Below are 15100 nucleotides of genomic sequence, written 5' to 3'. Positions count from 1 at the left end.
TTTTAGTCAAGCCCTAAAGGAAAGAAGGGAGCAAATCATGCTGTTGATCATCTGAGAGAACTTTCAAGGCAGAGAAATAGCAAGTGTAAAGCCCTGAAGTTGGAGGAACAGCAAGATGTAAGGAGAGCTGGGGGATAATAAGTGACATGAGAAAAGGAGTTAAAGTGGGAGCAGTCCAAATGATGACAGGCCCTTTAAGTCACCAAGAGGACCTTGGCTTTTCCTCAAAGAAAGATGGAAACCATTGGGAGCTTGGAGCAGAAGGGGGACATAATTTTTTGAGGCACTGTCCATATATTTCCTCTCTTAATTCTTAGAACACCCAGAGGTGATTATTGGCTCTTCTTCTTTAGAGGAGGAAATTGAGGCTTAGAGACATTAACTTACTCCCCCAAGGTCATACAACTAGTTACAAGGGGAGCCAGGATCAAGATCTCTTATCCACCTGACCCAAAAAACTACATTATTTGCTCTGCTTGTAGAGACCTGACTTTCTTACTAAGAAATAGAGACTAGACTTCTTTGTCTTGAGTCACAAAATGACCCAGGGAACCAAGGATCCACATCACCCAGAGGCTAATTACCAATCATGATGTCCCCTGTTCATACTTTTCCTTCTGAGGAGATGGTGCTTTCAGATAATCTCTGAAGGATAGGATACATGACTAAAAGCACTTGGGCCTGCCCAGAACTGACTTCCATCACCGCTGGAGCTCCATTAGAATCATAATGGCCCCAGGTTTGCGCCATTATGATAAGCTAACCACAGTGTCAGGTATTGTGTAAAGAATGGCCCCCAAAAGATTTACACGCAAAATCTCTGGAACCTAAGAATGCTACCCTCTTCGGGAAAAAGGCTTTGTTGATGTGATAGAAATCAAGGATCTTGAGATAAATTATCCGGGATTATCTAGTTGGGCTCTAAATCCAAAGACACATGTTCTTGCAAGAGAAAGGCAGAAAGAGGTTTGAGACAGAAGAGGAAGAGTGCAGGTGAAGACAGGGGTAGGGATGGGAGTGATGCTGCCACAAGCCAAGGAGCACTGAGAGCCCCCAAAACTGGAAAAGGCAAGGGGGGCAGTTCTTCTGCTGAGCCTGGAGAGCAAGTGTGGCCCTGCTGACACTCTTTCAGATTTCTGGTCTCCACATCTGAGACAGAATAGATTTCAGTTGTCTTAAACCACCATGTTTGAGGTAATTTGTTAGAGCAGCTTTAGGAATCTAATATAAGTACTTACTAGTTAGCACCAAATTGTCTCCTGCAATATGCAGAGCAGGCCTTTTATTCCCAGTTTACAATAAGGACAATGAGGGTCCGCAAAGAATTGCTAGAAATGTCTGTTCCTGCCTCCAGGCTCCCATCTCCTTCAGAAAGCATTCCCCACCCTCACCGCCCCCTGCCCCACCTCAGTGCCCCGGGTCTATCCCCTGCTGACTGGATGTCTGGCCAATCAGGCTCTGTCTCTATCTCTCTCCATCTCTCTCTCTCTCTCTGTCTTTCTCTGTCTCCATCTCTCTCTCCAATCCACACTCAGGAATTATATTTAGCACTGAAGACTTGAGCTGAAACCAATCCCTTTTTAGTCAGGGCCAAGTGAGGCAAGACACTCCAGCTTTGGAGGACAGTGGGAAGCCATGGAAAAGGAAAAGTCTCTCTCTCTGGAGAGACCTGGGACAGAAGAGCATACTCAGAGAGAAGCAGATGAGGGACCATGTGGAGCCGGGAGGCTGGACACTGTAGCTAAGGATTTTGTAGGTCCAGGAGGGCCAGCTCCCCTCTGCCCTTCCCGGCAGAGCCTCTATCTATGCCTTGGAAAGAACTAGGGGAGGACCCCTTTTCCGCCCCTCCTGGACAACAGCCAGGACCCCAGGACCCCTGGGCAGGGCATGGACTATACAAATATACACCTCAGACCTGCTTTTGGCCTTTCACTCTCATGAGCTCCCCTACAGCCCAACCAGAATTCCCTATTGAACTTGACCAGGTCTTGCTGCATTTCTCTTCCTTGCAACCAGCAATCCCTGACCAGGACATAACGGCAAGTTGGCTCAAGGTCCCAGAGCTAATAAGCAAAAGAAGTCAAGTTCGAGACAAGGTCTGGCCAATTCCAAAGCCCGTCCTCTTAACTCTGCAGGACTCGTGATTAATGGGAAGGGGTTTGGACTTCTCCTGAATGTTAAAGTTTCTTAAGTGTCTTAAACATCAGTCATTTATTGCTTGCCATGTGCCAGATGCTGTTCTAAGTGATCCACATGTTTTAAAATTCATAATTGTTACGCTAAATGTGGGTAGTCACACATCAGCTGAAACTACCCTGTTTAAGACCTAGAGACTCATACTGCTTCCTTTTCTCCCTCTTTTGAAAATGAGGGTTTAAAAACATCCCAGTGAAGGATATCTAGTTTTCTCTCCATAAAATGAAAAACCAAATAATCAGAAATATTAGTCATGCAGAGACTTTCTTAATATAATTAGTGAAATCTTTGTCATCAGCTTGAACACGCTCAGACGAAATGTGAGCTTTGTTCTGCTTGAGCAAGAGAGAAATGGCCTGCTACAAAGTGGAGTTGTCCTAGACCTTTGGAAATACTACCAAACTCCTATTTTTGGAGACCAGAAGGAATGATGTAAAGCGTATTTTAGATCCCAATCAGTGTCCCTAAGACTCCAGAGGGAAAACCATAGAAACCAAAGAACACAAACTAGCATTGTTCCTTAGGTTTTATCAGAATGTCTTTTCCATAGGCCTCAAAGCAGACTCTGTAGACCTAGGCCTGTCTTTCCAGGCAACAAACAAATGCAAACCAGCATTTCATTTTGATCTGGGCTTCAGCAGACGAGTTTTAATTAGCTGGCCTTGCTCACAAAGGGTTGGGAGAATGCATGTGATACCCATCTGAAAACTCGCTAATATACATCATTCTTTATTTAAAAAATGCATGGCTTGCCCCATCACACCTCTGCAGCCCTCCCTCCCCACCAAAAAATAAACAACTAGCGTATCCTTTTGGAACAAATTCAGCTGCAGCATCAAAAGGAGGCTACAAGACTCTCCATTGTGCTCTTTTCATCTGACAAAATCATCTCTTAGCTAAAAGGAAAAAAGGGAAAAAAAAAAAAAAGAAAAAAGCCTGCAAGGACAACTAAAGACTTCTTTTTAATGGATCAAAATCAGCTTTTCCCAAACCAGTGCTGGGAAGGAACTATTCCAGGTGATGCTGAGAGATGCGGCAGGACAGAAAGTGTTCCACAGTAAAGTCCAGGAAGCAAGGGGGACCATAGGCCCCTGCTGGAGACTCCCACAGGACCCAGCACAGTAGAAGCCCCCATCCAATACATCATCTTCATGGCACATCCTACACGACAGTCACTTGCCAAACACCAGTTTGGGAAACTCCAACCGAAGTGTTTCTCCACACAGGGACAGGGACCAGCGAATGATCAGATTGCCTCTCTGCAACCTGCATGTATCACCACATGAGTTCCATCGGCGTGTGTGTCCCGTACAACGAAATATGTGCCCACCCAGGCATCCACCAGGCATACATTTTTCATCTTTTCCCCGTAGCCTCAATACTTTTCTAGGCCTACACATAAGAAACAAGCCAAATGGTCTCTTTCCAGTGATTCATAAAAACAATGCTTTGAAGTCACATCAGTGTATGCTTGTTGACGACCACAGCATCCCTTGAACTAGTCCTCCTGCTTCCACTCACTTTCAATCCTAATCCACTGGGGGACTAAGTGGATTGGGCAGAGGTCATTCTGGAACAGTTTCCATCATATTGCTTCTCTGCCCAAAGCCCACCCATGACTCCCTACGTGGCTTCTCCAGGCTTTACCTGGCCTAAAACTACCCTGGTGTCTCCCTCCCTTGATGCTCACTCATGCTCTACACTCTTAACCGGGGTTCTCAGCCTCGAGTCCAAGGATGGAATCCGCAGATCTGTGAACTTTGATGGGAAAAATCAGCATTTTTATTTTCACAACTGCTAGCTGAAATTTAGCATTTCCTGTGATCGTGACTGTAGGCAACAAATCACAGTAGTATGATCAGGACCTGTGACTCCCTCACTAGTGGAGATTATAAATATGTTCCTATGACAGTTGTCATCACTATCTTAAACTAAAGTTTATACATCAGACTTCAAAGTTACAGTAATTTTAGACTCATTGCTAGACTTTTGTCACCTGATGTGTTCACAAAGAAGCCCATATGTTTCTCTATCACTAATTTTATTTTTAAATACTTTGACATCTGTATTCTAATATAATTGGTTTCCTTTATAATTCCATGCATTTTACTTTAGGAACTTAAAATATTATTTTGACAAAGGGGTCGTAAGTCTACAGCAGGTTGCCAAAGGGGTCCAGGGCTCAGAAAAGATGAACTCCTATCTCAGTTCCTAAACACACCATTTTCTCTCTCTCCCTTTCTCTCTCTCTCTTTCCTTCTGTCTAGCTCTTTCTCCCTCTTCTCTCCTACAGTCTTTCACACATGATATTCCTTTTTCTTCAATACTCTTCTTCCCACTTCACCAGAACTTTCCTAGTCTGTCAATTCCTCATCTTTCAGAGCCAGCCATCACTTTACTTTCTCTAGGAATTCTTTCACGATAACAAAGTCTGGTCCAGCAACCCCCTATATGACCCCAAGCATTCTGAACACCTCCAACATAGCACCTACAATCATGGATTATGATTATTTACTTGAACATCTCTATGAGAACAAGGACCCAGCCTGTGCTGTTGATCCTTCTATTCCCTTCACCTTCCCTTCCCTTCTATTCACAGCACCTGGTACACGATAGCCATTCTCCATTTTTTGTCACATCAATGGAAGAGGTGCAGAGCTTTCTTTCCTATAACAAGGCATTTGTACAGCTATGGACAAAAGAGCTCCCACCAAACACTGACACTGACCTGAATTTCCGGTTTTCCATCAATATATACAGTGCTGTTGTTGACCATTTCCACGATGGCAACTCCAAGATTGCACCGAATCCCAAAGGAAATGCAGAATCCCAGCCCACTCATAATGGCAATGATGTAACGCTTGGGGATGCCACAGCAGTGGCAGTTGCAGAGTGGTGACCTCTGCCTGGAAGTCAGTACTGGCCTTCCTTCTTCATTCAGCTCAGTGCTATCTTCTTCCTCGTTGGTCCCATCGATTTTTCTAGAGTGGAAGAAAAATGGTCAAAGAAGAAAGGCCAGGATTCGAGAAAAAGGGGAGTATACTAGGCAAAAAGAAAAGATCTACCAAAGAAGAAAAAGGGAAACCCAAAGTAGGATGCAGCCTGCATTTTTAAAAGGTGTTATGGTCATTAAAGCAAATAATAATGGCTAAAATTACTGATATTCTGGATATTGGGTTGTACTTTTATAGGCATTAGGTCATTTAAAGCTCACAACTACTCCATGACATAGATGGTGCTATCTTGCCATTATATGGATCAGGGAACTAAGTCCATTGAGTGGGATGCAAGTCCAAGTCTTAGTCTGTATCCTAAACAATATGCTTTACTGAATTTCCTGCTGGAAGAGTATTGACAGACCATCCACAGTGCATGACCGAGCTAACAATTGCACTTGACCTTGATTTTAGTGTCACCCGAAGCTTGTTAAAAAGATATACAGTAGCAAATCAATCCATTTGTGGATTCTTTTCTTCCTCTTTATCTAAATCTTAATAAAAGGTAGAAGCAGGGGGGCACATTTTCCATCACAGTATATACCCAGGTGGTGGTATATCCTTTGTTTCCAGGTGGTTCTTCTAAGGAGGTGATCTGATCCTCTGGAATCTGTTAACCAGATGCCAGGATTTTTCATTGACTTCTATCCGTTCATATTATGGTGTGTCAATTACAGTGAATTTGCCCTTTTCTTTAAAAAATAAAAAGGAGAAGCCCTTGGGTGGCTCAATGGTTGAGTGTCTGCTTTCAGCTCAGGTCATGATCCCAGGGTCCTGGGATCGAGTCCCATGTCGGGGTCCCCGCAGAGAGCCTGCTTCTCCCTCTGCCCATGTCTCTGACTCTCTCTGTGTTCTCTCATGAATAAATAAATAAAATATTTATAAATAAATAAATAAATAAATAAATAAATAAATAAATAAGAATTGGGCAAACTGGACACTATGTCAATTAGAAAGCGAGGTATTTGCATCTTCTCACATATTGTAACCCTTTTGAGGATTTCCTATGGCCCAATTAAGGTCCAAGTTTTTGTAAAAATCAGGAAAGCTTGTAAGTTTTCATGAATATTGAATTCAGTAATAAATGGCTAATACAATAATTAAGAGAATAGATTGAAACACGAATAATCTGCCTATCAATCCATAGAGAATATGATTTTGATAGCTTCTTAAGACTCAAGCAAAATCAAGTTTAAAGTATGTGTATAGAGAAAAAAGTATACTAGATTCAATCCAATCCATCAAATATTTATTGAGTGCACACTGTGTGTCAGACACTGTGCCAAGTGTTGGGGAGCAATAAAGAATGTGACATGTTCTCTGCCCTTCTTCAGTTCTTAGCTAGTGAGGACGAAAGACGAGGAGCCATGATTACTAGACGATGCAAATTTTGTTGAAATCAAAGCGGGGAGCAATGACAAAACAAGGGAAGGAGCTTTCAATTTTAACTGAGCTCAGAGTGCTGGCTTAATACATGGACGAGAGCGCTGCAATAACCAGAAGAGAACTGCAACAACGTCTCAACGTACCCACCTACCTACCTGCATTTATGCTGATGCTCTCTAGGTTTTCTCTGGTAATCATCCAAGCTTCTACCCAAAGCCAACCTCTCACCCTGGGCACCAGATCTCACTTCCTCTCATCTACTCAAGGATATTGTTCCAGAAATTCCCACTCCCAGAACTCACCAATTATTTTCTCCCCTTTACTAGATCATCCCTACTGTCTACAAATATGTTTATTTCTCCCACATCAAAATATAAAATAAAAATACTTTCTCCTCCAGCTACCCCCATTCTCATCTTCTTTTTTTTTTTTTTAGAAAAATCGGACATCACTATCTTCAATTCCCCACCTCCCATTGTCTCTTGTGCCCATTCCAACCGGGTATCCCCCAACCTCTCCACCAAAACTCCTCTTTTTAAGATCATCAATGCCTTCCTTTGGCTCAATGTCATCATAGGTCCTCATATAGTCAGCCTATCAGTAGACTTAATGCAACTGATCACTCTTTCTTCCTTTTTTTTTTCTCCCTAGAAACTACACTAATGTGCTCATCCTCCTAATTCTCTGACCACTCCTTCTGTTTTGTCTCTTAAGCTTATTCTCTACTTCCTTGACCTGTAAACCTTATGATGCCCAGGACTCAGCTCACAGATCTCTTTTGTTTTCCATCTACACTCTGTAGGTGATCTTATCCCATCTGTAGGTTTTCAATACCATGCATATGCTGACAGATTCCGATTTTCATATATAGACTTATTTGACATCTCCTTGGACACATAATCAGCATATCAAACTTAACATTTTCAGACTAAGTTTCCCTAAAAAAAAATTAATTCCTGAAATCTTTCCCATCCCAAGTAATAATAATTTTGTTCCTCTGGTTGCTCAGGCAAAAATCTTGAAGCCATCCTGGATGCTTCGTTTCTTCTCCACCCTAAACCCAAACCCTAGCTTCTAAGCCAGTGTGACTTAGTTTGAATTTTTACTCTTCCACTTACTTAGCTGTGTGACTTTGGCCTACTTAACCTCTATGGACTTCTGTTTCTTCATTTGTAACCTAGGAATTATAAAAATAGTTTCTTCTTTGTGAGGTTCTTCTTAGGATAATCTTAAGTGGATATTATATTTAGACCATTTAGAACAGAACTTAACACACATAAAAAAAATCAATATATATCAGCTACCTTTATTACATTAATACCCACCATCATTTAATGAGTCCATGCTGCTAGACTGAGCACTGATGCCATGTATTACCACTTATATTGAAGGCCAAGAATCATTTGAGTCACAGGACCATTTATAATGTGCAGCTCCAGTGGTCGCCATGAATTTTCTGGCATCAGAATATATATAATCTGTAGAGCATGGAAAATTGATGCTCTAATTTTGACATCCCATCACAACAGTACTAGTAGTACTGGCTAAAACATAATAAATTATAACTACACTAATAGTTGTATAAAGCCAATTCAGTTCTCTCTTACCATTTCATATAATGACTTCATTATGGTTAAAACAGCTCAGGAATATATCGGAAACCTAATATTTCCATTTGACACAAATATAACTATACTCCAGAAAGGAAGAGTGAATTGGCCAAGACCACACAGCCAGAAGAGGGTAAAGGCAAGGTTAGAAGGCTTTCTTTTGACTATCAGGTCTACTGGTTCCCTCTCAGGTGTGCTTCCTAGCTCACTGGGCTGTGTTTTGTCTCAGCGATCATCCCGTCACCTTGCCATCTGCCTTCTGTTATTTTTTGGCCCTTGACCCAGACACTGTGGACAACCCAGTAGAGGAAAGAATTTAAGAGAATGGACTCTGGAATGAGAGAGGCTGAGTGCTATCTCTCCCATGTGGAAGCTCCATGACTTTGGCCAAGCCACTTGACCTCTCTAAGCAGCAATATGCTAGTATTAGCTTGCCAGGGCTGCCATAACAAAATACCACACAGTGAGTGGCTCAAACAACATAACTTTACTTTTTCACAATTCTGGAGGCCAGAACTCCAAGATCAAGGTGTTGGCAGGATTGGTTCCTTCTGAGCCCTCTCTCCTTGGCCTATAGATGGCCGTCATCAAAACCATAATAGACTCTTAATCATAGCAAACAAACTGAGGGTCACTGGAGGGGAGGGCGGTGGAGGGATGGGGTAACTGGGTGATGGGCATTAAGGAGGGCATGTGATGGAATGAGCACTGGGTGTTACATAAGACTGATGAATCACTGACCTCTACCTCTGAAACCAATAATAATATACTATATGTTAATTAATTGAATTTAATTTTAAAATTTTGGGGGCAGCCCCGGTGGCACAGTGGTTTAGCGCCACCTGCCGCCCAGGGTGTGATCCTGGAGACCTGGGATGGAGTCCCACATCCGGCTCCCTGCGTGGAGCCTGCTTCTCCCTCTGCCTGTGTCTCTGCCTCTCTCTCTGTGTTTCTCATGAATAGATTAATAAAATCTTTTTTTTTTTAATTTTTAAAGATGGCTGTCTTCACAACACCTTCCCTCAGCATATTTCTGTGTCCAAATTTCCTTCTTTTATAATAACACCTGTCATTTGGGTTAGCATCCACCTTAAAGACCACATTTTAACTTAATCGCCTCTTTTTTGTTGCTTATTTGATTAATTTTTATATTCTTTTATTTTTTGTTTAATCTCTGCATTCTTTTATTTTTTATTAACTTTTTAATTTTAATTCCAGTATAGTTAACATATGGTGTTATTATATTAGTTTCAGGTGTACCATATAGTGATTCAACAATTCTGTACATCACCCAGTGCCCATCGTGTTAACTGTACGCCTTAATCTCCATCATCTATTTCACGTACCTGCCTACCCTCTCTGGTAAACATCAGTTTGTTTTCTATAGTTGAGAGTCTCTCTGTTTTTCAATTACCTCCTTAAAGAACCTATCTCCAAATACAGTCATATTCTGAGGCACTGGTGGTTAGCATGTCAACATCTGAATTTGGGGCAACACAATTCAGTTATATAACAACCCCCGTCTCTAAAATGGGCTGATTGGGCACCTGGGTGGCTCAGTTGGTTAAGCACCTGCCTTTGGCTCTGGTCATGATCCCGGGGTCCTGGTCCCATGTTGGGCTCCCTGCTCAGCGGTGAGTTTGGTTCTCCCTCGACTCCTCCCCTCATTCATACTCTCTCTCTCAATCTCTCCCTCAAATGAATAAATAAAATCATTTTGTAAAAAATTTTAAAATGGACCAATAATCATAGCTATCTCATAATGTTGTTTTAATGATTAAATGATATGACGCATGTAAATTATTTAGCACAGTGCTTGGTACCTAAAAGAGCTTTTTATTGCTAAATGGTAAATACTACTATTATTACTATTAATACAATGGTTACAAGTCATAAACTCAGCATCTCTCTGTAATCATGCAGAAGTTTGGATGAAGAGTAATACAGACTAACGTTTTCAGGCACCAAGGAGCCTCGGAGAGCTTAATTAAAGTCGGCCTACAACAGTGTGCTCTGAATGCACCCCGCCTTGGGCCTGAAGACTGCCTTCCCTCAGGCTGCCCCCCACAAGCACTGAGCACAGCAGGGGTGGAAGGCAGGCCCTTTCCTGCAAGAGGCAACTGGCCTTGCAAAACCTCCCAGTACTGGGGTGCAGTCTGCGGCTTTTCCTCCCAAAACCTTCCTGCCCTTTCTCCTACACAGATAGCAGTGACATCCAAACACTCTCCCCTCGGCTCGTTCCCTGTCTGCTCTCAATAAATCTCTTGGGCACGTGTTCCTGTCTTCTTAGAGGACCTGAACCAGCACAAGCACCTGTGTGTGCATGATGCTGTCAGAGACACCCTGTTTCCAGAGGAAGGGCACGACTGTATGGGAGGCAGAGAGAGAGATTAGTGGGATCTAGGGGAAGATAGGCCCCAAGGAAGGGGTGTGTGGGCTCCCCAGGTAGCAGGCCCTATAGCTATGGGACCTTGAACCACCCTCCCTCAAGCTGGAGATGGGATGAGGGGAGCGATGGAGAGGAGGGCTGGGCGCTCGGCCCCAGTTTCCCTTGCCTAAAGTGCTTGCAGAGTCCGCCTACTTCAAGCCACCAGACCCGCACAGACATGGATCCACCACCAGAGGGAGGGACCTCCTGAGGTGTTGCTGTGTCCCTCGCACACCCTGGTTATGGCAGGGGGGGACCCACATCAACTAAAAGCTCGTTTCAACCAGGCTGGGCCCTCAGGGACAGATTGGGTTTGTTTTGTTTTGTTTTGTTTTGTTTTGTTTTGTTTTTAAGACTTTATTTATTTGAGAGAGAGAATGAGAGAGCACAAGCAGGGAAAGAGGGAGAAGCAGGCTCCCCACTGAGCCGGGAGCTCCATGCGGCCTCGATCCCAGGATCCCTGGACCGTGACCTGAGCGGAAGGCAGACGCTCAACACCTGAGCCCCCCAGGCGCCCCCGATTTCTACCTCTTTTTTTTTTTTTTTTTTTTTTTTTTAAGCAGTATACTAGAGTAACATTTCTCGTGTAGCCCAGCTCAAAGAGGAAGGTTTTTCAACCACGTTGGGCGTGAGACCCAAGAGGCCAGGCTCGGCCAGGCTCCACCAGGCTCGGGGAAGCCCGGCTTGAGGCCTCCGAGGCGCCGAGCGGCCCTCTCGGCGCCCCAGGTCCTCGCGCAGTGGTGGGTCCCAGAGCAGCCTCCCCACCAGGGAGCGGCGGTTCGCAGACGCCGGGTCGGGCGACAGCGTCCCTGGTGGCGCCTGAGGACCGGGCACCTTCCACGCCCTAGTCCTTGGCTTTCACCAGCGCGGTAGGTGTTGAGTGAATGCGGGCCCCTCCGAGAAGGTGCGCGTGGTGAGCGAGGGAGGCGGGAGAGTCTCGCCTCATCTTCAGCCTCGTCTTCAGCTCCGCGCGGCGGGGAGCGGGGACGCGGCCGACCCCTACCGGCTGGAGGGGCCCTGCTGGAGCCGCGCTGCACGCCCCGCCGCGGGGCGCCCGCCAGGCACTGCCCGGAGCAAGTGTGTTTGCTTGTTCCTTTGTTTTTCTAAAGAGGGTTGGGGTCCTCTGGAGGAGAAGAAACTCTTTCTTAAGAAGTAGCGGCTGGGGATCCCTGGGTGGCGCAGCGGTTTGGCGCCTGCCTTTGGCCCAGGGCGCGATCCTGGAGACCCGGGATCGAGTCCCACATCGGGCTCCCGGTGGATGGAGCCTGCTTCTCCCTCTGCCTGTGTCTCTGCCTCTCTCTCTCTCTCTCTCTGTGTGACTATCATAAGAAAGAAAGAAAGAAAGAAAGAAAGAAAGAAAGAAAGAAAGAAAGAAAAGAAAAAAAGAAAAGAAATGTCTGCCAAGTGGCCCGGTCTCTGGCACCTGGTTATGGCTTCTGACTTCCCTTCCAGAAGAGTCCCCTTTACTCCAGAATGGTTTTTACGCCATCATTGAGTGGCGTCTCTACAGGAAGAAGCAAGGGAACTGAAGGATACGGACCACCTTCCACACAGGTGCTGCGAGAGGCACATATTTACACACAGATAATCTCTCTTCACCCTCAGAACAGTCTTGAGAGGTAGGATTTACCCCTCTCTTCAGCTTGGGGGACTCAGTACATATCAACAACCTGCCCAAGAGCCACCTAGCTACAGCCCACATTTGATGTCGAGCCTGCTCCTGCCCGTGCGCCACAGGACCCAACCAGAAGGCACCTTCCAAATATCAGGTGCTCCACCTAGGCAGATATTTTCAAAGGTTCTGGAGAAGGAAAATTGAAGAAGGACTGAGGGAACAGATGTGCCCTAGAATCAGACAGTCCTGCATCAGATGCTCAGTCTGGCATTTATTAGCTGTGTAATGACGTAAAGTATATAAATAAGGCTCTTCACATCATTCCTAGCACTTGATAAATAATCAATTCATGGTAACTTTTAAAGAAGGGGGGTTACTTAAAATCTGACTCCTAGAGGGTTTGGGGATTTGAGATACAATCTCATCAGTGCAGCTCTCAAGACCTCAAATTCAAAAAGATCTCAATAAAACCTAACTCCTACCCTATCAAACCTGGGATACTATCTATATTTTTTTTTTGTAATTTTTAAAACCAGTATCTCCTCTTCCAGTAGGCTATATGATAAGTTCAAAGTCAGGAACCAAGTATCCCAGCACCTAGCACAGTCACACCGATTTTGAAGTGTTAACCTGTTTTTATTTTCCTCCTGGTGACTCTATCCTTTCCTGTCCCCTCATTCAAGCAGAGTCAATGCTTATCAGGGAATGATAAGGTGGACAATGAGAAAAAAATAAAAGAAAATAAAAATATTTGGTCTCTGTGACTTTTTTTATCCCAAAAACCTGAGCTACAGGTGACAAACTGACAGCTCAAAGGCCAGTCGGGCCCACAGACATGTCTTGTCTGTATGGTTTGGTGCACACGTGTGTGTGTGTGTGTGTGTGTGTGTGTGGTTTTTTAGAATTTGGATTGATTTCCAGAGTTTAAAAATCAGGAGAGTGCTTCCAAATAAAAATAAAAAGATATGTTCAGGTCCTAACCTCTGATAGCTGTAAATATGACTTGATTTAGAAATAGGGTCTCTGCATATGTCATTAAGACAAGGTCCTGCGGGATGAGGGTGGGTGTGTATCCAATGACCGGTGTTCCTGTAAAAAGAGGGGAATTTGAACACAGACACAGAAGCTCGGGAAGGAAAGCCGTGTGACAAGAGAGGCAAAGACTAGAGTGACCGTGCGGGTCTCCACGCCAAGGAGTGCCAAGGGTTACCAGCAGCCACCAGCGGCAAGCAAGAGGCCAAGATAAATCCTCCTTCAGAGCCTCACAGGGAGCATGGTCCCACCAACCCACTGATTTTGGACTTCTGGCCTCCAGAATGGTGAGAGAATAAAAAGACATCAGCCGTGCCATTTGTGGTACTTGGTTGACACCGAATTAGGAAAAAAATAATGCAAGGGGCACATGACACAGGGTTTAACATCCTGGCAAAGGCCAAAAAAAGCCTTTTAATGGGCTATTCATGTGGCCCTCAGAAGCTCAAAGTAGGGACGCCAAGAGGAGCCTGACAACCTCTCTTTTAAAAAAAAAAATAATAATTGTGTACTGATTTCTAATCATTATTGCATTGTGGGCAGAGATTAGCCACTACGGTGTTTTAAAAAAAAAAAAAATGACTCAAGGGTTTCTGGTGGGTGGGTAATTGAGCAGAGCCCATCACTGAAGGAGATCGGACTGTCCCTGACTTTTGCCTTTCACCTTGACCTTGAGGGACTTCCCGCTCTGAATAAGAAGCTAAAGGTGGGGACCTGGAGGAGTCAGGTCATGATTTAATCAGCATGTCCAATGTTGTTCCTCTTGCCTCTCATACTCATGTCAAGGGCAGGATAACCAAGGCTGTAAGAATATTCTTCTTTGGGTTCAGGGGCTCGCTTCCTCTCCCCGCCTTCACTGTCCAATAAACCTAAAGTAAAGGCCTATTTCATTGTTTTAGTAACTGTTATAACGGACCATTTGGATGAATTCCTGAGGATTAGGTTGGCTCTCTTCTACTCCTCTAGCTAAGATGTTGAGGTCCGTGATCTGGAATACAAAAATTCATGACACACTTTCAACATTAACCATTGAGAATCATTCAGTAAGTAGGTGTCCCTTTAACTTTTTCCATTTTTCAAGAAAGATGCCAGACCTGTTATGGCAGATCATAGGAAAAAAGGATCAATAGGCTCAAAGAAAGTAGACACGCTCTGTAGATTTACTAGATGGGGCGGATCACCCCATGGGCTAAGTGCACCCTCGGGCAGCCTGAGGGACCACAGGCCCTTCACAGGGCAGCAGGAGCAGGACAGCCTGTCCCCCCACAGGCCTCACACGGTGGCAGGAGCTGCCAGAGCCAGAGGGCGGACTGGGCGGCTGGGGAGGTGGTGGGCAGCACTTTAAGGTCAAGGACAAGGGCAAGCAGGTCACAGTGGCATTTGGAGAACCTGACTGAGAGGAGCTGCCAGACGTGAGGCTGAGCACCGAGCAGGGACAAGAGTGGGACACGCAGGGATCCCTTCAGGGTGCTCGTGGACACGCAGCACAGAGCCACCCCTCCGCAGCTGATGTATACAGCAGGCCCGGCTGGTGGATGGTGGTCACCCTCTGCTCTCCCCAGGCGGTTCCGGGGCACTGGCTGTGCAGGAACTGGGGGACAGACATAGAGGCGGTGCGGGGTGTTCCTCACCAAGCCTCTTACCCCCAGCCCCACGTCCAATGCCCGGCCCTATCCTCAAGGGGCCCACTCGGCTCTTGGGGGCAAATTGTGTATGTCACACTCCTTGCACCCAGAAAGGGTAGCATTTCATCCCACCTGGGGCTGCCTCACTGCCCCCTCCCTGTGTGAGTCAGCCTTGCCCCCCATGGCTCGCACTATCCCGATGAGCAACACCA

General features: G+C 45.1%; 1 protein-coding gene across 3 annotated transcripts in view; it reads right to left on the bottom strand.

The window, feature by feature from the left end:
• The window catches only part of SLC17A8 (solute carrier family 17 member 8), a 56128-nt gene that overhangs the window by 26379 nt on the left and 14649 nt on the right, over positions 1-15100 (bottom strand). For all 3 annotated transcript variants that reach the window (XM_072773268.1, XM_072773266.1, XM_072773267.1), the window contains exon 2: positions 4925-5177. In XM_072773268.1, the coding sequence (XP_072629369.1) occupies positions 4925-5038 (114 nt within the window). In that variant the 5' untranslated portion in view covers positions 5039-5177. The remainder of the gene's footprint in view (positions 1-4924; positions 5178-15100) is intronic.

Source organism: Canis lupus, chromosome 13 (genome assembly GCF_048164855.1).
Source record: "Canis lupus baileyi chromosome 13, mCanLup2.hap1, whole genome shotgun sequence".
Lineage (NCBI taxonomy): Eukaryota > Metazoa > Chordata > Mammalia > Carnivora > Canidae > Canis > Canis lupus.
The sequence above is the reverse complement of the archived record's forward strand: the minus strand, read 5'-3'. Positions and strand labels throughout refer to the sequence as shown.